Source organism: Beta vulgaris, chromosome 7 (assembly GCF_026745355.1).
Source record: "Beta vulgaris subsp. vulgaris cultivar EL10 chromosome 7, EL10.2, whole genome shotgun sequence".
Taxonomy (NCBI): Eukaryota; Viridiplantae; Streptophyta; class Magnoliopsida; order Caryophyllales; family Amaranthaceae; genus Beta; species Beta vulgaris.
This window is the reverse complement of record NC_079208.1, coordinates 46,690,897-46,715,098: the sequence shown is the minus strand read 5'-3', so window position 1 is coordinate 46,715,098 and position 24,202 is coordinate 46,690,897. Positions and strand designations below refer to the sequence as shown.

Here is a 24,202-nt window from a genome sequence, read left to right as displayed (position 1 = left end):
AGATTTCTCTCGGTTTCCGCTGGACGATCGCCTTGGGAAAGAATGATGCTACCCTATCCGATCATCCAGCGTGGGGCTAATTGCTTGAACGCCTCAGCTGGTCAAATGGATACACTTGATGGAGGTGCGATGATGTTCGTCATCTTCTGAATAAAAAACTTCTCCAACGACACTCAAATATAGAGAAGCCTCCCCCGACTAACTTGGCCGAAAAAAAACGGCTAAGTATCAGCAATTGGACCTACTCGGAATCGGAGTAGCGTCGTAACCTCCTCGGGAGCATGGAGCTCAGTAGCCCTCCCGAGTCGAAAAGCTCCATCACTGGCACCTCCTTAGTCATAAGAGGAGCGTCCTAACTAACTTAGTAGAAAAACGGCTAAGTATCAGCAATTGGACCTACTCGGGATCGGAGTAGCGTCAGAAGACCTCCTCGGGAAGCATGGATCTCCCTAGCTTCCCCGAGTCGAGAATCTCCATCATGGGCACCTCCTCAGTCAGAAAAGGAGCGTCCCACTTAGTCGAAAAACGGCTAAGTATCAATAATTGGACCTACTCGGGATCGGAGTAGCGTCGCGAAGACCTCCTCGGGAAGCATGGATCTCCCTAGCTTCCCCGAGTCGAGAATCTCCATCATGGGCGCCTCCTCAGTCAGAAAAGGAGCGTCCCACTAACTTAGTCGAAAAACGACTAAGTATCAACAATTGAACCTACTCGGGATCTGAGTAGCGTTAGAAGACCCCTTCGGGAGGCATGGAGCTAACAAAGCCCTCCCGGGTCGGAAAGCTCGTTAATTGGCACCTCCTCAGTCATAAGAGGAGCGTCCTAACCAACTTAGCCGAAAAATAGCTAAGTATCAACGACTGGACCTACTCGCAAGTCGAGTAGCGTCGCAAGACCTCCTCGGCGAAGCATGGGGCTCATATTAGCTCCCCGAGTCGAGCGTATATCTCGTGATACCTCCTCGGCTATGCCAGGAGTACCCTGCCACTTAGCAAAAATAGCTAAGTGCAAACAAATCCGAGCCGCGTCCACCCAACTCAGCCCAAGGAGGTCTCCCTCCTTGGTTGGGTCAATCTCCTAAGTCCCAGATTGACTTAGCGAGAGACGGCACCGGCTCGGACAAGCATGGGGCTCATTAGCCCCTCATCAGAGCCGCGTCCACCCAACTCAGCCCAAGGAGGTCTCCCTCCTTTGTTGGGTCAATCTCCTAAGTCCCAGATTGACTTAGCGAGAGACGGTACCGGCTCGGACAAGCATGGGGCTAATTGGCCCCTCATCCGAGCCGCGTCCACCTAACTCGACCCAAGGAAGCCTCCTTCCTTGGTTGGGTCACTCTCCCAAGTCCTAGTTTGACTTACCGAGAGACAGCACCGGTTCGGACAAGCTTGGGGCTCATTAACCCCTCATCCGAGCCGCGTCCACTCAACTCGGCCCAAGGAGGCCTTCCCCTCCTTGGTTGAGGCAATCTCCTAAGTCTTAGATGACTTAGAAGGCACCTCCTCTGCTAAACATGGGGCTCGTTAGCCTCCCGAGTCGAGCGTACAAACAAATTCACCTCCTCGGCCAAACATGGGGCTCATTAGCCTCCCGAGTCGAGCGTGCGACGGTACCTCCTCGGCCATGCCAGGAGTGTCCTACCACTTAGCGAAAATAGCTAATGGCAAACAAATCAAGTCACTCGGCCACTAGGAGACCCTCTCTCCTTTGACGAGTCACTCTCATACTTAGCCAAATTAAGGCTAAGGTACTTCATGTTCCCCCACTCGGACAGCATGATCCGCATAAAAACCTACTCAACCTCAGCACCTCCTCGGCCAGCAAAGTTCGAGAGCTGCTCGGCCACTCGGTCTAGGCACCTGGTCGGACTATGAAGCTGGTCGGTCTAGGCGCACCCGGTCAACCCCTTATCAAGGCACCCGAAGGCACCGAGTTGGCCTCTTGACCAAGGGCACCTGATCTGCCATTCGACCATGCATCCACTCGGCTAGACCAAGGGAGCTCGGCCGAGGGCGCTCGGATAAGGGAGCTCGGCCAAGTGACCAGCTCGGATAAGGGAGCTCGGCCAAGTGACCAGCTCGGATAAGGGAGCTCGGCCAAGGGACCAGCTCGGATAAGGGAGCTCGGTCAAGGGACCAGCTCGGATAAGGGAGCTCGGCCAAGGGACCAGCTCGGCCAAGGGAGCAAGCTCGACCTCGACCGGCTCGGCCAAGGGAGCTGCTCGGCCAACAAAGCTCAGCCTCGACCGGCTCGGCCAAGGGAGCTGCTCGGCCAGCAAAGCTCGACCTCGACCGGCTCGGCCAGCAAACCTCGGCCTCGACCAGCTCGGCCAAGGGAGCAAGCTCGACCTCGACCGGCTCGGCCAAGGGAGCTGCTCGGCCAGCAAAGCTCGACCTCGACCGGCTCGGCCAAGAGAGCTGCTCGGCCAGCAATGCTCGGCCTCGACCAGCTCGGCCAAGGGAGCTGCTCGGCCAGCAAAGCTCGGCCTCGACCAGCTCGGCCAAGGGAGCAAGCTCGACCTCGACCGGCTCGGCCAAGGGAGCCGCTTCGCCAGCAAAGCTCAGCCTCGACCAGCTCGGCCTCGCCTCGACCAGGTTACCCGTTCGGCCAGTGAAGCTGGTCGGCCAGGAGAGCGAGACCCCCGTGCTTGGTTAATCCTAGCGCCAGAAGATTCTTGGGCCCCGCTTAATATCGGCAAAAGTGCAATCAGCTTATTCCGCCAATCAACCGCACTAAAAATTGTGATTTCCACTCCGATCACTTGGCGTAGGGCTAATTATTTGGGCCCATTTCTTGGACCAGCCCACCTAGCGCAAAGTTACTAAATTACCCCTACATCCAGGGAAGCAAATCCTCCACCAGCTGGAGCTGACCAAAATACCCTCATTTATTGGGGCTCCTCTCCTCTATAAATAGGGGTTGTCTCATCAGACAAAGGTAAGCAACTCTAAGCTGCCAAACCCAGAGCATCACTCTCTACATTGATCCCTTTCTCTCTCTACCTCAATCATTTACTGACTTGAGCGTCGGAGGGGTGATCCCGGGACCACCCTCGGGGTAGGCTAACCTTACCTTTTGCAGGATTCCGATGTACGGATAACGGAGCTCAGGCGTACCTTCTTGGGGCCCATATCAAGTTTCTCAGCACACATCAACACTTGTGATAACCCTCAATTTCTTAGCAGAAACAAAAACCCCATATTCATTCTCTCTCTCCTTTGTTTCAGGTTTCAAACAACCCCACCACCGTCTGCCGACCAGCTCGCGCGACGCCAAGACAGCCTCTGGTCACTTTGTGGCACTCGCCGGCCACCCGCAGCTCGCCGGAGCTCCACCCGCACACTCGCACCTCCTCTCTAGCGCACTCTTCTTTCTCGTTATCCCTCTTCGTGCGTCGTTTACCGCGCAGCACCATCGACGACCTCCGTCCGCCACCGTCGTTGCACGCCGCATCGCCTCGCTGTCGCACCGTTGCTGCTCGTTGTCGTCGTTCTGCCTCACGCTTGTCGACCCTGCTCACTGAGCAGAGGTATATGTTCCGCTTCCTTCTTAGTTTTCTGAATTTTAGTTTGTAAGCCCAGTTAAAGGTATGATTGGTTAGTTGAGTTTTGGGCCTAAAAAACTATTTCACTTAGTAATTAGTAGGCTGATTTATTTTGTGGACTGAACTAAAGTTAGTTATGTTATGTCAGTTTGGGCTTAGGAAAATCTAAGTTGAACTAAAAATTTAAAGTGGTGATACATCGTATTTATTATGTTGTTGGGCTAAATGATGAATTGGACTTGTTATGTTTTTATTAAAAGACTGATTTGATTAGTTTAAGTAAAACCACTTAACTCACTTCCTAAAACCTATTACTGAGTTATATTTCATGATTGCTAAGCCATTTGAGTGAATTAAAACTAATTCAATAAGCTTGTTATTTATAACATGAGTTTAAGTTATTATTACTCCACTAATCCTTAAGTTTACTTATAATAAAAAGATAGCTTGACTTATTAGTTTTATGTGATTAAATAATATTATAATAATGTTAATAGTTCCATTATAGCAACAAACTTAGCTAATTAATAATAGACGATTAATTGATGATTAACTATGGACTCTTATAACATTAATATACTTTCGAATGGTTATATAATATGTAATAATATAACTATAATGTTTCGATAATTCTAAAAGCATAACTAAGAGAGTTATTTCACTTATTAGTTGATTAGAGAGTCACTTCAAGAAGTTATTAATGATTAAGTTAATGATGACCTTTAATGAGATCTTTACGACGTTATAATGAACGATATGACCTTAACAAGCGCTAGCTAATATCTAGGCTTAAAAGCTAAATGATGAAACATTCATTAATAAAATTATTCTTGAATAGATTAAAGAAGATAAAGGATATTACAAGCCTCCCCCGATTAACAAGGTTGGTAAGCAGAAATTTAGGTAACGTCTACTGCTAACACCCGCATTCCCCTTCAAAGTATGTTTTATGATCATGATTAATATTATGTTTTATATATGGATTGCGGGAAATGAAATATTTTATGATGGTTATGATGATATGATGCTATGAAATGATGACGATGATGAGGTTATGGATGAAATGAAAGCATATAATTATTCATGATGATGATGATGATATGCTTAAAAGAAACGAAACATGATAAATTCAAGTGAAAGACAGTTCTTGGCAAGTATTCCGTTATCCTGGGTCGTGCACGTACCTTCCGGCCAGTTAACCACCTTCCGTTTAGTGAGGGCTATTGTCCTCGGGTGGCACTGCATTTATGGGCATGAACGCCACCTTCTGTTTAGTGAGGGCTTTTGTCCTTAGGTGACTGCCTTCCGTTTACGATGTTACTATGTTCTGGGGAGACGTCTCTTCTGCTGTACTAGTCAAGTTACCAAAGTAAAAGATGTATGATGATGAACATGATACTGAGTCTCGGGCCTCTCGACTCATGATGCTTTGTTTTATGTTTTAGGTATGGAAGAACAGTTGTGGATCACTATTATACTACGTTATGGGGATTATGTATGATTCTATAAGGTTTTAGGATATTTTGTATGATGGATAAACAAGTATTATTTTACGATGAGTAATTGTATAGTTGATTTTCAATTTTAGGCTATTATTTTATTTGTGGGTCATAACCCACAAGTTTAAGTTATGCTTCCGCTGACGATTAAGGTTTTGTATTTGTCGGGGCATTACATGTTGACATCACGCACGTGCATTAAACCAACATTGAATTAGTTAAGCGCTTGCACCTATTAGTTATGCTAGTCTTAAATTGCTTCTGGATGAATTAGTTAAGCGCTGAAGTATATTAGTTAAGCGCTGGAGTATATTAGTTAAGCGCTGGAGTATATTAGTTATATCATATATTTCATATTATAATGCATTTTATTGACCCTAACTTCAGTATCATAAATAAATATTCTCTCTTTCTTCTCTAATCCATCGAGACGCCCTAAAACTTGTATTGTTTTCTTCCTCCATTCTCTACATACAACCTGCATTGGATGTTTAATTTAGATGTATGTAAAATATTTGAGCACGAGTTTGCAATGACAATGTCCACAAACAATTACTTTATTTTTTCACTTACTTTATTTTTTCACTTGATAAGGTGTCTAACATGTTTGAAGTGAAAGAAGAGTTTGACACATATTCATCACAAAAGATAATATATACTGCCCATTGTTAGATGATAACTTGCACTTGCAAAAACTTTGAAGACATAGATTATATCACTTTTGGTACCGAAAACTTAACTTTTGCATTTGAAAGTTTAACTTTTTATTTGAAAAACATAAATAATACCTAAATGTTATTAGTTATTAATTTATTCGTAATAGTTAAATAATATGAAGTAATAGTTATGTTCCTAGGATTGTTGTATTTTCATGCCTTGTGAATCATGCACATGCGTTCAATCACAAAAATACTACACAAGTATATGTGCAAAAGGTCGATTAGATACATAAAAAGGAAAGTATGGAAAAGAGAAATGAATAGATAAACCAATGTAACCCCATGGCGATATGAAATCGCCAGAAAATTAGTTCTACAATCTCATTCTCAAAAGTCAAGATTATGAAGATGCAAGAAAGACACTCCAAGAAGCCTATGAAAATACTATTGCAATTATAAACAATGTCTTAACTACAAAACCACTTGTAGAAGAACGATTCTTATCAAGTACAACTACATTGGTTATTTTATACCCATATGGTTCAAAAACAAAGAAAGGAAGTGCAAGAAAGAAAAGTCAATTTGAGAAGACTAAAAAAATAAATTCCAAGTACCAAACTGAAATTGGTACAATAATTACTCCAAATGCTAGGTTTTTAAAGTCATTTTTTCAGGTTGTCTTTTGTATTTGATATTTTAGCTTTGAGAAAAAAAATCATTTATAATAGAAACCAAAAAAATATATATATAGAATAACACTAAATAATGTATTGAATATGTTAATTATTTTGCAGCAAAAAATTCAAAATCAGGAATTGCAATCAAACTTGCCCCACATTCTTTGATAATTCCAGGACTATTCTTTGCTGACGACGGCTTACTATTTTGTAAAGCTAACTTAGAGTCTGCTCATCGCTTAAAAATATTCTAGACTTTTTTTGCCTTAATTTAGGACAGTTAGTGAATTTTCATAAATCAGCGATCATGTGTTCAAAACAAGTTTCGAATTCTAGACAAAGATCGATTGCTGGTATTTTCAATATGACCCCAAAGGTTTTTTTGGGAAGGTATTTGGGCGTTATATTCTCCAATTATAAGCCAATGCCTAGTGATTTCCACAACTTAGTTCAAAAAGTTGACAGCAAAATTAATTCTTGGCACAATCATTTTCTCTCGAAAGCTGGAAAATTAGTTCTTATTCAGCGTCATCTAGAATCATCCCCAACTTATCTTATGGCAACGACTCAGCTTCCTAAGAAAATATGCTCTACAATAGATAATATCAACCGAACACTAGTGGAAAAATGAAGAAGGGCTGCGCTGAAAAAGGCCTGTAGGGCTGCGCTTTTTGACAGCAGCCCTTTCAGTAGCAGCCCTTCACTTTTTTTAAGTAGGGCTGCACGTACTAGAAAAGCGCAGCCCTTCACAATGAAGGGTTGCGCTTTTACCTAAAAAGCGCAGCCCTTCCTACCAAAAAAAAAAAAAAAATTTTTTTGACATTTTTTTACTCATAATCTCACATATTCAAAAATTAAACATAAGAGAAGAGAAATGAAACGAAAATGAAAATACTAAACCCAAAACAAAAAAAAAAGAACGAAACGAAAATGAAAAAAAGGAACAAAAACTAAAATACAGAAGAGAAGAAATTATAGATCTAAAAATACAATAACATTAATCAAAACAAATATGAAAATATAAGAACATTAATCAAAACAAAGAGAAGTATACAAGAACAATTAATCAAAACAAAGAGAAGTATACAAGAACATTAATCAAAACAAAGAGAAGTATACAAGAACATTATAGATCTGAAAATACAAGAACTACCTCCAAACATTAACCTAATAATGTTTAAATACATAAAACAAAACCCTAATACATAATTAAGGAAAAAAAAATTCGAAAAAACTTAAAATGTCTATTTGGAGGCTTAAATGAACTCGGATGGCTTAGTTGGCCCGTGCCGCTTCCGAAAAGGTATCATAATAGGCAATCGGACTCCGTCGGCATGATTAGTGCAAATCATTTCAGCGTTTTTGTCGCAACGTTTCTGGGAGTTCTTGAGAGAGAAGAGAGGATGAGAGAGAAGGAGGAGAGGGAGGAGGGACGTGAGAGAAGGAGGAAAAGCAATAGTGAGGGACGTGAGAGAGGAGAGAGAAGAATGAGGGATATATTTGACGAATCCCGCTTAATATTTGAAGCCCGCGAACTTTTTTATTTCAAATTTTTTTAGGAAGGGCTGCGCTTTTTCTGAAAAGCGCAACCCTACATAGCAGAAGGGCTGCACTTTTTTAAAAAGCACAACCCTTCACTTAGTAGGGCTGCGCTTTTAGGAAAAGCGCAGCCCTTCTTACCTACAAAAGGGCTGCGCTTTTCCTAAAAGCGCAGCCCTTCTGCTTTGTAGGGCTGCGCTTTTTAAAAAAAGCGCAGCCCTTCACTAGTAGGGCTACGCTTTTTTGAAAAGCGCAACCCTTCCTGCGCAGCCCTTTCTGTTTTTTCCCCTAGTGGAAAGTTTTTATGACGCTCCTCAACGAACTCTTCTGGAGTACCCCTAATTGCATGGTCAAAAATTTGTCGTCCTAACAAATATGGTGGGTTGAATTTTCGAAAAACGGCCCATGTAAATGAAGCCTACTTAGCTAAAATGGGATGGAGAATCCTTTCTGACCAACACTCTCTCTGGCCAACTCTTATGCGCCAAAAATATCTTCGGAATACTTCTTTCTTTGAACACAAAACTAAGTCACGAGACTCTCATATTTGGAAGTCCATTCTCTGATCTCGAGAGCTTTTAAGGAAAGGAATACGTTGGAAAATTGGAACTGGAACAAATGTTTATTTTTGGATTGACAACTGGTGTGCTAATCAAAGCCTTATTGAAATGCTAAATCTTCAAATCATGGCTATTGATAATTTGGAACTTACTATCATTAGTGTCATTCTTCCATCTAGGCAATGGAATCTTTCTTTCCTCAATGAATTAGTTCCATCCCATATCGTCCACCTAATTTTGGGGATTCCTATCCCCAGCTATCCCACCGCAGATGTTCCTTGTTGGGGGCTTACTAGCTCTAGTGAATTTTCTGTAAAAACAGCCACCTGGCTTGCTCATGGAATTACTCCTCATAGTGTTCCTTGGTCTTTTAACTGGATATGGAAGATTAATATAGCCCCTAAACTATAAATTTTTCTATGGCAATGTCTACAAAATGGCTTGCCATTAAAATTCAATTTAGCCAACCGTCAAATCACATAATGACGCTCTTGGCCCTCTTTGTAAATCTGATAATGTGACTCTTGACCATTTATTTTTCACATGCCCTCTAATTAGTCAATATTGGAACTCAAACTATATACGACCAAAAATCTGTTACATAGTGCCTCAAGATCTTATACAATGCCTAACGTGTCTGCGTCCCTACTCCCTACCCTAAGGCCTTACAAGTGTTTTGTTACAATTTGTGGAGTATTTGGAATGAACGAAATTCAATTATCTTCGAGGAAATTATGCTTAATTTAAATCGTATTTATTACAGAGCTTGGCATTTGTATTTGGAATGGACTACTCGAACTACGATGGATTTTTCCTTTACTCTCTCTTCAATTCCTTGTTGCAGGTCCCCTACTTCCATCGCAGTTAGCTGGCAGCCTCCCCCCTCCAGTTGCTTCAAGCTTAACTTTGATGGTTCAGTTATTGACTCATCAGCCGCTGCGAGTGTTGCCATTCTCAACTCCGTTGGTCTTCTTGTGGCTGCTCAAGTTTATCGATTTGGCCAAACCTCAGCTCTCGTTGCTGAAGTGTGGGGATTAAGAAATGAATAAAGTAATAGCATACATTGGTGACTATTACCTTGAAAACCTGTCCAGGATTGTGACCATTGATTATTGTTGGATTTTGATATAAACATCTCTTAAAAATTTGTTGCTTGGTGATCCCCAAGGCTTGATTCATACGCCATTTTTAGTGATTGACTTATTAAGGTCTGTAACACCCCAAAATTTTGGTTTTAAAACATTAACTTTTCATTAAAATATCTGACCAAATCTTTAGGGTGTTACCGCTGCATCTATTGTTACAAATAAATGCAAGGCTAATTAAAAGGAAAAAGCTAAATGCTGCCCTTAGGGCTGCATATAAGAAGCTAAAAATGGAAAAAATAAACATTAACTGATCATTTATTACATAGATTAATGCAAACTTTTGTCATAAATTTACAACTAAATTCCATTTTAAGCAATGTATTTATGTCTTATATGCAGCCCTTAGTATATGCAGCCCTTAGGGCTGCATATAGCATAACCCTTATTAAAAATAGAAATTCAACTTACAAACCAAAGTATCAAAATAACCCAATCTAAGTTGTCTAATTTAAACCAATCCAAAACTAAACAATCCCAACTATCAGTACTATAATATTTATTAAACTAGGTGAACCTAAAAACTATAGATTCACTCATTCCTGCAATGTAGTCCCTTTCACCAACCTGCACAATATAAATAGGAAAAGAACAAAGGAAAACAAATACACAAAAATTAGCGAAAGCTAAGTAATTACAACTCCATCTCGTAAAATAACAAATTTAATTATTAGAAGGAAATTGAACGTCAGCAGGCCGGGCCTAATCCCATTAACCACCTACTTCAACATGGGTCGTCACCCAAATAAATTAAGAGTAATGGCTAATATCTTTTTGCAGAATGTCCCTAGTCTGGACACCCCTCACTAATCTAATGGGTATCTGCAACACGCAACAATAGTATCAGGAGGAAGACAATAAAGAGTTGTAACAAAATAAATTAAGTATTGTTTATCACCTATGGAGGATCCAAGTCCACAGGATAATTCCCTCAATAATGTTTCCACTTTACGTGATTAATAGATTTTAAAAGTTATGGCACATCAAACATCACATTAACATTAACAGGAACGTCTTTAGTTCAATAATAAATATTTTTTCATAACTTAACCACTTTGTAGAATTATAATAATGAACTATAATTCATAGTAACCAATATGTTCATCGTTAGAGCCTCATATAGTCACAATATCAACTTATAATATCGTTTGTAACATCATTAACTCACTAATTGTACCCTTAAGTTACATTATCAATATTAGTATAATTTTAGCATGATGGTATAAATAGATATATTATAAATCCAAAAGTAATAACAAAATACCGGTAGATACATATGTATTATACGTAGGGATAGTATGTACTATAAATATAATAATAATTTTAGTCATAACAAGTACTAATACTATTCATGTCACATAATATACATCTAACATAAACATAGAACCACATAATACACATAGCACATACAATCCCTAACGGAATTCTAGTTGTCGATGAACATTGTGAATTACATCGAACGCGTCCCAAGTATAGCAATATCAACTAAAATTCGCCTCCTACGAAGTTTTCGGCTACAACAAATAATATTACCTAAAGTTAGTCACTTGATATAATATCCCGAAAGAATAATTAACCAAAGTTACAAAATTAATAATAATTAACAAAATCCGAAAATAAAAGAAAAAAATTAAAAAATTTCTACTAGAAAAACTTGACAATGTCATAGAGATGATCATGTGCCGGGCCGGGCCGCGGCCAAAAAAATTTGCCCATTGGTCGGGCCGGGCCTAAATTTGGGCCGAATTTTTGTGTCCAAATCCTGCTATTTCAGGCCTAAATTAGCGGGCTTTTGCGGGCCAAAACGGACCGGGCCAAAAAATAGACTAAAAAGTCGTTTTTGGCTTGCCCAAAGCCAAAAAAAAAATACGGGCGGGTCGGGCCAAAATGATCACCTCTACAATGTCACTCTTGGAAGAAGAATTTTTTTTTAAAGGTTTTGATGTGTGACAACTCGTGACTTTTGCTGCACACACTGACACTACACTTTTTTTTTTTGCTTTTTCCTTTTTTTGTTTGTAAAAAATCAAAGTTTGGAGTAAATAAATCAAAACAAGTTCCTGGGCACGCAGAACCAGAGGAAAGAGAAAGAAGAAGCAAGAAAGAAGAAAAGAGAAGAAGAAGACCGGTGCCGTACTCCGGTCAAGTCGCCGGAGTCACGGTGTCGGGTTTTAAAAAAAATTATTATTCTATATTATTTTTCTGTTTGAAACCTTCGAAAAGTAACAATGGTGATTCTAGATATGAAATTTAGAACTTACCAAAGAGATGAAGAAAGTGTATCATGTGGGAATTTTTGGGTGTTTGGGTATATATATATATATATATATATATATATATATATATATATATATATATATATATGAATAAATTTAGGGTTTTCACTAAAATATAAGTATTCAAAAAAAATATAATTTACTAAAAAAAATGATTTCGAAAAGTTTATTTTTAAAGGATAAAATTTCGATCTAATAAAAAAACGAGGTTCATAAAGAAAATCGAATCTATTGTAATTTATTTTTCAGAATTTCATAATTATAAAATCTTATTATAATAAAATAAATTTCATAAAATAGTTATGAAAATTTGGGATATTACAAGGTCCTTGCCTAAACTTCCATGGCGAGGTCCAAATGCCATATTTTCAATCGATAGGTTATGATTCCCTGCAACAACGAATACACAATCATCTCCTGTTGCAATAATAGAGTGCAATATCGGCACTACCATTTACTTTTAAACATGTATTGCATTTGTGTTAGGACGACTGTCTTTAGAAGCGGATACATTTGTTCTTGGAACTTTAGCATCTTCACATCTCTAAAAAAAAAACAAGATGATGTAATTAGCGATTCAGCAAGGTTAATCCATTGATTGCAATTTTAATTTCTTTGAATTTGTAATCGAAGTGTTATAGCTTCTTCATGACACTTCTTTCCAGGCCTCTTGCAAGCCGACAAAGTAGCATCTTGTCCACCAAACACTCCGCCTGAAAGAGTTACTCTAGTCACATCCTTGAACGTACGCGAACTAGATCCCGGATTTTTCGAGCATTCGAAAATTGATAAGACTTACCATGGTACCTCAAACAACAAAGCTAGTCTATAGCTTTGCTCTTGTAGTCCTTCCCTCTAAATACTAACACTTGATTAACCGTGAACTTTCCGGCAGGAAAAATAATAGTGGTAGGCCTTTCCGACTTACCTGTAACATTCCATGGCAGACAAAAACGCCGATGGCAAGTCCCTTTTTTTGTTTGCTTACCACGCCGAAGTTGACCACATTAATTGATACTATTGTGATGATATCAGAACTAAATATATGATCTTCATTATTTTTCTCCGCTTGGTGTATATTACAGAAAGTAATGTTTTTATCTGATAGATTGAGTTAGACTTCATGATCAGATAATTTTTAGTAATCAATAATTTATATGGGGTTATGATGAATCAGTCTTCATTGTGTTAGGAAACCTGATGTGGTAATAATACTTTATACAAAAACATATCCAAAAGTATACATAAATATATCATAAATTCATGGATAAAATAGGATAAATATATTCTTTATCAGTTAGTAAAGATTTTTCATCCAATGTACTAATATAAAACCTAATATCGACTATAGATCCAACTATTGTTTCAATCATAAAAAAAAATGGTGACTTGTGAAATGTAAAACTGCATCTTGATACTTAAAATAAATATTCAATGTTGCAACAGTGCAACTCAAAGTACTCTTGTATTTAATTTTTAGCCTTTAGGTGCTACTATTCAAGACACAAGGATTGGTTATTATACATGATAATAAAACACTTTATGTATGTTAGGGTTTTGACCAATTCATAATGGATTGATAAATATTGTGCAGCTGAAGTTGTATTTTTACCTAAGGGCAACTATGACCACACACCCGCCCTCCTAAGTGTCTACCTTGACATTGGGAAGGAACACCTTTTAGATTTCATAATATGTGGTGCACTCCCCCCCCCCCATGTTGAATGCTGTTAGAAATGAGTGGAGCAAGCAGGTTATAGGGTGCCCTATGTTTAGGGTATGTGAGAAGTTGAAGCTTGTCAAGCAGGCACTAAAAGTGGTGAATAAAGAAGGGTTTGGAGATGTCGAAGCCAATGTGATAAAAGCTAAGCATGAGCTGGTTGATATTCAAATGAAGATGCATAGAAAAATGGATGATGTGAACTTGGCTACTAAAGAAGCAGAGGCCCTGGCAAGACTTAGAACTGCTCAACAGAACATGAATTCACTTTTACAACAGAAATCGAAGTTGCCTTGGCTTAGGTGTGGGGATGAAAACACTCAAATTTTTTACCAAGCTCTTAAAAAAGGAGGTACCAAAATAAGATTCATGTCATACACACTATGGATGGATGCTAGGTGAATGAGAGGGATAAAGTGAAGCAGGCTTTCCTTGACTAGTATTAAGGTCTTTTTGCTTGTAAGGAGCAAAAACAGGTGGTCCTTTAGGCCCTCATACACAAAGGGAAATAACTGAATGATGGACTCTTACAAATCCTGAATAGTGAGATCACTAGGGAAGATGTGAAGAGGGTCTTGTTTAGTATTCCTGATGGGAAGGCTCTTTGGTAGGCGTGTCGCGCACCTATCAAAAGTAATTACCTAACTAACTTCCTAACTATGTAGCAGAGCAAGTCAGGGTCGAATCCACAGGGACAAACAGTATGAAACACTAGCTATCTTGACTCAATCTAACTAAACGAGTGACAAACAGTGATGAAAGGGGTGTTGAACTAATACTAACGCTAAACTATGACAATCACCAGAAACGCACAAGGTATAATCAGTTAATTAAAACATCTAGAATTAAGCATCACCACTAGCAATGACTAATACATGAATAATTTCCATCCCAAATAAACATAATCAACGGTTCAAGAGGAGTAATGCACCCTATAACTACCAAAGACCTCTCCCGAGTACCAATGGCTACTCTAAACAAGCAATCAAACCTATTCCCATAGAATCATGCAAGAAAGAGGCATTAAGCATAGCATTACAATTAATTTCCTAGCAATCCCATCTAACTATTCCCATAGAAGATATTCATACCATTGATTGGATCAACAAAACCATCTAGATTCAATTCCCATTGAAAATAAGATATACGGAGTCAAATCAAAATCACCTATCCCTAGTATGATAATGAGCATAAGAACAATCCAATCAAACAAGAACAATTAACCATATAAACTTTGGGATTAATGGAAGAATTCATATATTAAATCATTGCTAGGGTTTAACTTAACCCTAGATTAATAGACTACTCACACATAATTGAAATAGCAAAACAAATAATAAATAAATTGAAAGACATAGCAATAATAAAGGAAAAGAAGAGATTAGAAAAACTTATTCTTTACTTGAAGGAATCAAACTTGTAGAATTCAAAGTTCATTAATGGAGTTTTCTCTCAAAAGCTCTCTAAAAAGTAATACTATATTCTCCAATAATGAAAAAGTACTCAAAAGTATGTTTTTAAAACCTAATATATCGTTTACATAAACTAAGAAAAAGTAATTAAAAGTCGCGGATTAAACCGAGCAGCAGCACGCACGGTCGAGCCAAATGTTGCACGGGCGTGCAGCACCACGCACGGGCAAGCAGAAAGTTGCTTGGGCGTGCGTGCAAAACAGAAGGTTTTAAGCGATTTTGTTACGTTTCTGCACGGGCAAGCGAGATCTCGCGGGTTGCGCGCCTTGGTGCGTGGGCAAGCGAGATCTTGCTTGGTCCCGCAAAGAGGAAAATCTCTGAAATCATCATTCCTTTGACTCCAAAAGCACTCAAACTCATCTTCTCGTGTCCGAAAACCGCCATCTAAACCATCTACGAACCATATGAGCTCCTCTTAATCACAATCGGCCTCAATAACCTGAAAACCACATGCAAAAACCCGAAAGTACCTCGAAATAACACAATGGTTTAGAATAGTGTCCAAATCATGCAATTAGACCTAATATGCACTAAAATCTTCATGAAAATGAGACTTAATACCTACCTATATGCAACTAAAAACCGACTTATCAAACTCCCCCAAGCTAAACTAATGCTTGTCCTCAAGCATTCCAATATGAAACATAGGGAAAAGTAAGATAAAAACTCTTCAAGCACACACACACACGGTTTTCAAATCAATTTGCAAATGTGAAAATAAAACCATGAAGAGAATAAAACACAAGACTATCCAATCTAAATCCTAGATCTCGTAATTGTGACTTGACAACCAATATTACCACTTTGCCCCCCAAGCTTGTCTTGACTATACATGGTAACCCTCACTCTAGTCGTGCACACCACTCATGTGTATAAGAGGGTCAAATGGTCGCTCAAGGCTCCATTCCATTGACTACATCCTACCATAAGCTTGCACATCTTCTCACTCTCCACCGCTATGGGACTATGTTACATGCAAAGAATCATGAGGACTTTATATGGGTTGTAATGAAGGCTTAAGGTATGGGTGTGGAAAGTTCTAGGAAAGTGGTGCTCAAAGGGGAAGGTGAAGCTCCTTTTTTTTTTTTTTTTTCAAACACCATTCACAACAATTACCAATCCTCACACATTTTATTACTTCATTTTCTCTTTCTCATTAGCTACTTCATAACTCCTCAATTACAAACTCCTATTTCCTTTTATTACGCACTAGAGACATAAATCACAATCTTTTGGTTTTTTTTTTTGTTTGTTTTTTTTTTTTTTTTCATTTTTTTTTCCGATAGGGATTTAACAAATTATCTACAAGAGGAAATCGATAGGAGTTTAAAAGAAAGTAGCTATGAGGAGTTGAACTCAATACAATCAACATACAAACACCACAAAATATCCTTAATGTCACATTATAACTTCATCAAATAGCTTCACAATCCCCTAGGTAGGACAAGGTAAAGGACTAAAGATGTAGTTAATCAAGAGAAACAGGCTAGGCTCAGAGGGGTGACAAAGGGAAAATAATCAATGTGGGTGGCATTTGGTTATGTAGCTCAGAAATAGCAGATGCCTCAATCATTTCATGCACAAACAAGTCAATGCGGCCTCAAGGAGTATCAATGCAAGTTCTAGAGAATAATAGTCAAGGAAGAGCATCACACATGAAAAGAAAGACTAAAAAGATATTAGTCTATTAGGCTCAAAATGACCTCACTAGGTATATATATTTGGCTAACAAGTATAGTCAAGTCTCCCTTGGGAGGATCAAACCGTCTTACCACAAACCATTCAAATCACAATGAGCAAGGATAGATCAAAAAAGTTCAGAGTTATTCAAACCATGCTTAGACTTCACATAGAAACGAGCATAGAACACAGGCTTAGTGTGTACTATCAGCAGAGATCGGTCCTACATGCAATCTAGTATGCAACTAAATGATGAAACTATATGCAAAAAAAAAACAAGAAAAATGCCTAAATGATGATTATATACAGATGATATGGTGAATCCCTCCCCCAAGCTAAATTTGCCTAATAGTAATATTCGTGTGCTAGCAGGTCACACGCCCGAGCGACGACTCAATCGGTCGTGCAGTCGACACAGACGGACTGGGAGAAGGTTTCGCGCAGCACGCACGACCGAGCAACGTGCTGCACGCCCGAGCAAAAGTTCTGCACGCTCGAGCAGCTTTACGCTCGACCGTGCCTTCGACACAGACGGTTTTGGAAAATTTTTGACGGCAGCGCGCACGCCCGAGCGAAATCGCACACGACCGAGCGAGAGGATGCACGACCGAGCAGGAATCCGCTCGACCGTGCGCTCGAGGCAGACTGTTGGGACGCATTTTTGCGCAGGTTTGCACGCCCGTGCAGCACCTCGCACGCCCGTGCGACCTGACGCCAACTACCATTTAACCCGTTTTCACGGGCCTTTCTCTTTCATTACCCCCTCAAAATTTTCGAACCTCCCCCTCACTTCTCTTTCTCTCTACCCTTCCACTTCCACAAAATCCTCACCACCCTCATACTTTCCGGCGGCCCTCGCCGTTCTCTTCGCCGGCCGTTACTGTCTACCGGCGCCTCTCCGCCGGAATTCTTTTCCTCTCCCTCTTTCTTTTTCCCCTCTCTCTCACACAAAATTCTGAAAACCCTAACTTTAAAATCAATTTGGGAGTTTTGTTGTGGCTCGAAATTGAAGCAATTGGATAGCAAGGAAGCAATTCTAAGGTTTGTTAAAGGCAAGAACGGATTCATTGCGGGTATTAGACACCCACCTCAAGTTTGGTATAATCTTTCCACTCTCTACTCCATCTCTTAGTGTTTTTGATTTTTCTCTTTGAAATTCATTGCACTCTTTGATTGGCATTGTTTTGTGAGTTGATTACTTGCTTGTTGTTCTACTTTATCAATTTCTTGCTTACTACTAGGCCTTGTTGTGTTGGTTTGTGGCTTTGATTTGTGGATTATTTGGTTGGATTTACCCTTGGGTGATTGTGTTGTGCTATTGTGAGTGTCTCTTTGTGATCATCATGCCTCCTAGACCATCTAGAGCGAACCCCTCCCGACGCACTTCCTCTTCCCACCTTCGCAATGCCCGTGACCCAGCCCCACCACCCGCCATTAACCCACCTCCCTTGGACACCCTAGGCATACAATTCACATGTGAGGCTCACCTTGAGCGATTTCGTATCCTTAGTGGTCGTCGCCTTCGCCCCACTCGTTTCTACGACCCTAACATAGCAACTAAATTAGGAATCGATGGTGACCTTCAACAAATTTTCTATTCCGTAGGTTGGCACCAATTCCTGAACATGCATGCCCTCTCTTACAAACGCATCACTCTCGAATTCCTTTCTACGCTAGAGGTCGTGCGTTCTAACACAAAAAACCCTCGTTCCATCACTTTCCAACTCATGAACGAGACTCGCCACCTCAACCGAACCCAACTCAATACCATCTTTGGTTGGCCCACGAGGGTTCTCACGGCCCCACTCTGGTCGCTCTGAGCGATATGATGATAACACATTTTGGAACCTCATTACTGGTCAGGCGGTCTACTATCCGCAGCGTGCTAAGGCCTCTGGGTTGTTAGCCCTGGCCTGCGCACCGCACACCGATTTCTATCATTGACCATTTTTGCCCGGGGGGATAGTGCTGGGGTTGTCACCTCCCGTGAGCTTTACATTGTATGGTGTCTTGTGGATGGGGCTAGTTTTTTGAACCATGCTATGTGGCTCATGGACCATTTGGATGAGGTCACTCGATCTCGTGGTGATATTGCTATTGGTGGTATGATCACTATTTATTGCTTCTTCTTTGGTCTTGATTTGACAGGTCAGCAGGTGATCCCAGGTAGCACACGCCTTGATCTGAAGGCATTCAAACCATGGGCTGGATTGGCACGAGGTCACTGCGGAGGGGTATGTTTGGAAGGTTGGGCAACGCCCTTATGCCTACCTTCCAAACCCGGAGCGCACAGTCATCTACAACCCGGAGAACTGGCTTTTTGCTCCTGATTTCTCTTGGGTCCCTGCTGAGGACCAGAGCGGGGAGCCTAGCCGTGCTCCCGAGTCGTCGACTCAGGCTGACGACCCTCCTGTCCTCCCCTATGATCACCAGCTTGAGGCGCTTCGTGGGGATATTGGGAGCCTTCGTACAGAGGTTCAGCTGCTTCATCAGTCTCACTCTGATTCTGTTGCTGCTATGCAGCGCTCTGTAGATGTGCTGACTTCTCAGCACCAGGCTTTCCAAGCCACTTTTGGTGACGTTCCTGATCTACTTCGCGATCTTCGCGCTTGGCACATCTCCCAAGGATGGACGCCGGGATGCTCCAGTGATCACACCATGCATGATGCTCCTCCTGATCCATGAGTTTCTCTATCCCTTCTCCTTGCATGTTTTATCATTCTTGCACATTGAGGACAATGTGTCATTTAGCTTGGGGGAGGGATTCACCATATCATCTGTATATAATCATCATTTAGGCATTTTTCTTGTTTTTTTTTTTGTATGATGAACTAATAACGAAAAAAAAGGGAAAAAGGAACAAAAATGAAATAGAAAATAAATAGAAAAGATAGGAAATTGGGTTGCCTCCCAATAAGCGCTAGTTTTTAAGGTCATTAGCTCGACCTCCTCAAATATCACTCAGGTGAAGGGATGGAGAGTATGATGTCAACTTGCTCAGCAATGGGATCTCCAGCTCGGTAATGTTTCAATCTGTGGCCATTTACTTTGAAAGTGTCACCTTGCCGGTTCCAAAGCTCCACTGAGCCATAAGGAAAAACATTGCAAACCTTGAATGGACCGGACCACCGCGAACGAAGTTTACCAGGAAATAGATTCAGACGAGAATTAAAAAGAAGAACCAAATCCCCTTCCTTGAACTCTCGGCGCACAATTCCCTTATCATGCCATCTCTTAGTCTTCTCCTTGTACAATCTGGAACTCTCATAAGCATCAAGACGAAGCTCATCAAGTCAGTAAGTTGAAGGAGTCTCTTCTCACCCACCGTTTGAGAGTCGAAATTGAGGCTCTTAATAGCCCAGAATGCCGATGCTCTAACTCAACAGGGAGATGACATGCTTTCCCATAAACAAGACGATAGGGGTGGTACCTATGGGGGTCTTGAATGCTGTCCTGTAAGCCCATAATGCATCATCAAGTTTACAGCCCAATCTTTTCGTGTTCGTGCAACCGTCTTCTCTAGGATAGTTTTGATCTCACGGTTGGAAACCTCCACTTGTCCACTAGTTTGGGGATGATATGAAAGTCCACTCTATGATGCACCCCATACTTCTTAAGCATAGCTTCAAATTTATTCTCCAAAAATGCTTACCTCCATCACTAATCAAAACCCGTGGAATGCCAAAGCGAGGAGAATAGTTTTCTTGAAAAATCTACTAACCACCGAGCATCATTAGTTGGAGAAGCAAGAGCCTCCACCCATTTGGAGACATAGTCCACAGCAACCAGAATATACTTGTTCCCATAAGAAGAAAGGAACGGACCCATGAAGTCTACACCCCAACATCAAAGATCTCCACTTCAAGAATGGCGTTAAGAGGCATCTCATTCCGACGGGAAAGATTTCCCGTTCTTTGACAGCGATCACAAGAATGCACATAATGATGAACATCCTTGAACAAAGTAGGCCAATAAAACCACATTGAAGAATTTTCGCTGCAGTTTTATTAGTACTAGCATGGCCTCCACAAGGTAAATCATGACAATGAGATATAATAGAGGATACCTCATTTCCAGGAATACACCTTCTAATCACCCCATCTGCGCAAGACTTGTAAAGGAAGGGCTCATCCCAAAAATACCTCCTCACATCCTTAAAGAATTTCTTCTTTTGTTATGATGAATATCCATGAGGAATAGTGTCACTAGCCAAATAGTTGGCTATATCAGCATACCATGGGATCTCTGCAGTGGCTAAAGCTAGAAGCTGCTCATCAGGAAAAGTATCATCAATTGGTAGAGCCTCATCACCCTCAGCATCCATAACAATTCGAGAAAGGTGATCTGCAACAACATTCTCAGACCCTTCTTGTCTCGAATCTCCAAGTCAAACTCTTGTAACAACAAAATCCACCGAATCAAACGGGGCTTAGCATCTTCTTGCTCATCAAATATTTAAGAGCCGCATGATCAGTGTGAATTATCACCTTCGACCCCACCAGATAGGACCGAAATTTCTCCATCGCATATACCACTGCTAACAGTTCCTTCTCAGTTGTGGCATAGTTCATCTGGGCCGGAGTAAGAGTCTTGCTTGTATAGTAGATGGCATGCAGTTTACCATCCTCCCTCTGACCCAATACTGCTCCCACTGCGTAGTCACTAGCATCGCACATAATCTCGAAAGGGAGATTCCAGTCAGGCGATTGAATTATAGGAGCAGAAATAAGAGCGCTTTTAACCTGTGAAAAGCCTCAGTACAAGCATCAGTAAACACAAAGGGACATCTTTGCCTAAAAGCTCAGTTAGAGGTCGAGCAATTTTTGGAAAAATCTTTTATGAAGCGGCGGTAGAATCCCGCATGACCAAGAAAACTCCTTACTCCTTTGACAGAGTTAGGAGGTGGTAAACGCTCAATGACCTCTATTTTTGCTTTGTCGACTTCAATGCCCCGATGAGAAACAATATGACCCAGAACGACTCCTTGTTGCACCATAAAATGACATTTTTCCCAGTTGAGAATCAAATTAACTTCTTGCATCTATGGAGCACCTTTTGTAAATTAGCAAGGCAAACATCAAAAGATGTTCCATAGACGGAGAAGTCATCCATAAATACTTCCATAGAGTTCTCAATAAGACTGGAAAAATTGCCATCATGCAACGCTGAAAAGTGGCAGGAGCATTACATAACCAAATGGCATCCTTCGATAAGCAAAGGTGCCATAAGGACATGTAAAGGTAGTCTTTTCCTGGTCACTTGGATGAATAGGAATTTGGAAAAAACCAGAGTATCCATCCAACCAACAGAAAAAAGGAATGTTTTGCCAACCTCTCCAACATCTAATCAATGAAGGGGAGGGGAAAATGATCTTTCGGGTGGCCTTATTCAATCTCCTATAATCAATACACATGCGCCACCCTGTCACAGTTCTAGTGGGAACTTGCTCACCCTTATCATTCTTGACAACGGTCATACCTCCTTTCTTAGGGACTACTTGAACAGGGCTAACCCACTTACTATCTGAGATAGGGTAGATTATACCTGCATCAAGCAATTTAAGAACCTCTTTCTTGACTACTTCCATCATATTTGGATTAAGTCTTCGTTGAGATTCTATAGAAGAAGCATGTTCGTCCTCAAGAATGATTTTGTGCATGCAAAATGAGGGATTAATACCCTTGATATCATCAATGGTGTACCCAATGACATTCTTATATTTCCTTAAAATAACGAGCAATTTTTCAATTTGAATGTCATCAAGCTCAGCATTAACAATAACAGGGTATGTATCATTGGGACCCATGAACACATATTTCAAAGTAGAGGGGAGAGGTTTCAGTTCTACCTTAGGAGGCGTAGTACTCTCCTTAGTGTCCTCAGAATGCAGCAATTCCTGGAGAGGCTCTCAGATTCTTCAGTGCTCGTGTCTCCTCTAGAAGTCTCTTGTATTCCTTAGTCTCCCAATCTTCCTCATCAGCACTACCCATCAAGACCGTTTGTAGCAATCATCATAGTTGCAGATTGAAAGCCTCTGCTTCTATCACCTCATCAAGAGCATCCACTCTATAAACAGTTTCTCCCATAGAAGGAGAAGTCATGGAGTTTGTGAGTGTGTACTCCATCTTTTCATCACCTACTTCAAAAGTGATTTTCCCTTCTTCATGTCAATAATGGCTCCAGCAGTGGCCAAAAAGGGTCTCCCAAGAATAATGGGAACTTGTGCATCCTCCTTCATCTCCATAACGACAAAATCACAGGAATAAAAAATTTACCCACTCGAAGAGGAACATCTTCAAGGATACCAAGTGGAAACTTTACTGTCCTGTCAGCTAGTTGTAGAGAGATGCGTGTGGGTTTTAGTTCGCCCATGTTGAGTTTCTTGCAGATAGAGAGAAGGCATGAGACTAACACTAGCCCCAAGATCCATAAAGCATTCTTGATAGCAATGTCTCCAAGCTTGACAGGAATGGAATAGCTGCCCGGATCTCCTAAGCTTTTCTGGAAGCTTATTCTGCAAAATAGCACTACACTCAGCAGTTAGTGAAACAGTGACATTTTCTTCAATTTTTCGTTTGTTAGAGAGCATGTCTTTCAAAAACTTAGCGTAGGAAGGCATCTCAGATATGGCATCCAAGAAAGGTATGTTGATGTGTAGCTTCTTCAGGATGTCAAGGAACTTCCCATATTTCTTTTCAAGTTTTTGTGCCAATCTTTGAGGGAACGGAACAGGTGGCTTGTATGGTTCATAGGGATGACAGTGGGTTCCTCCTTTCAGGCTTCTTAGCTTCATCTTCCAAACCCGTCTTCTTTGAACTTCTTCACTCAACTCTATAACCTCTTTTGCAGTGTGTGTTGCTCAGTTACCCTCCTTGTAGGCTCTTGCAATTCTTTACCGCTCCTCAATGAAATAGCATTGATATGCCCTTAGGATTTGGTTCAGTTTGCCCAGGAAGTTGGCCTGAAGGTTTAGAGAGGTGGCTTATTTGTTGGGCTAGTTGGGTCATCTGACTCTCCATCAATTTATTATGAGCAGTGATTTGTTGGAGAGAGTTGTTGAAAATTCATTCTGCTTGGCTTGGTATTCAACTTGCTTAGCCTGAGAGGAAGCTAAATTCTCCATGATAGTCTCAAGGTTGGGTCGAGAGGATGATGATGAAGGGTTGAATGGTGGTCTTTGTTGGAAACCAGGTGGCTGGGAGTAGTTGGTGTGTGGAGGTTGAGGTTGGTTATTTTTGTAGGAGAAATTTGGGTGATGCTTCCAACCTGGGTTAAATGTGTTTGAGTATGGGTTGTTTTGTGGCCTTGTGTTTGTGTTAAGGAGGGCATTGACATGCTCAGTTCCCGCTCCCATATTATTATATTGACACTCAGTAAAGGAGTGACCTTGCACTTCACAAATCTCACAAATAGGCGCTACTGGTCCGCTACTCA

At 40.7% G+C, this 24,202-nt stretch overlaps 1 protein-coding gene across 1 annotated transcript; it reads right to left on the bottom strand.

The window, feature by feature from the left end:
* Positions 1 to 22,647: 22,647 nt before the first annotated feature.
* Positions 22,648 to 23,561, bottom strand: LOC130589556 (uncharacterized). The gene is made up of 4 exons (XM_057390845.1): positions 23,371 to 23,561; positions 23,048 to 23,282; positions 22,909 to 23,000; positions 22,648 to 22,750 (listed from the first exon to the last, which is right to left on the bottom strand). Exons 1-4 carry the CDS (start codon positions 23,559 to 23,561, stop codon positions 22,648 to 22,650), a joined length of 621 nt encoding a protein of 206 aa, XP_057246828.1.
* Between the last annotated feature and the right edge of the window lie 641 nt (positions 23,562 to 24,202).

Bases quoted from the DNA above. Each gene is read 5' to 3' on its own strand.
- LOC130589556 (XM_057390845.1), bottom strand. From the start codon at position 23,561: ATGAAGCTAAGAAGCCTGAAAGGAGGAACCCACTGTCATCCCTATGAA. The intron at 23,283-23,370 runs GTTTTTGAAAGA...GCTATTTTGCAG, and splicing joins GAGATGCCTTCCTACGCTAA to AATAAGCTTCCAGAAAAGCT. The intron at 23,001-23,047 runs GTGGGTAAATTT...ATGGAGATGAAG, and splicing joins TTGAAGATGTTCCTCTTCGA to GAGGATGCACAAGTTCCCAT.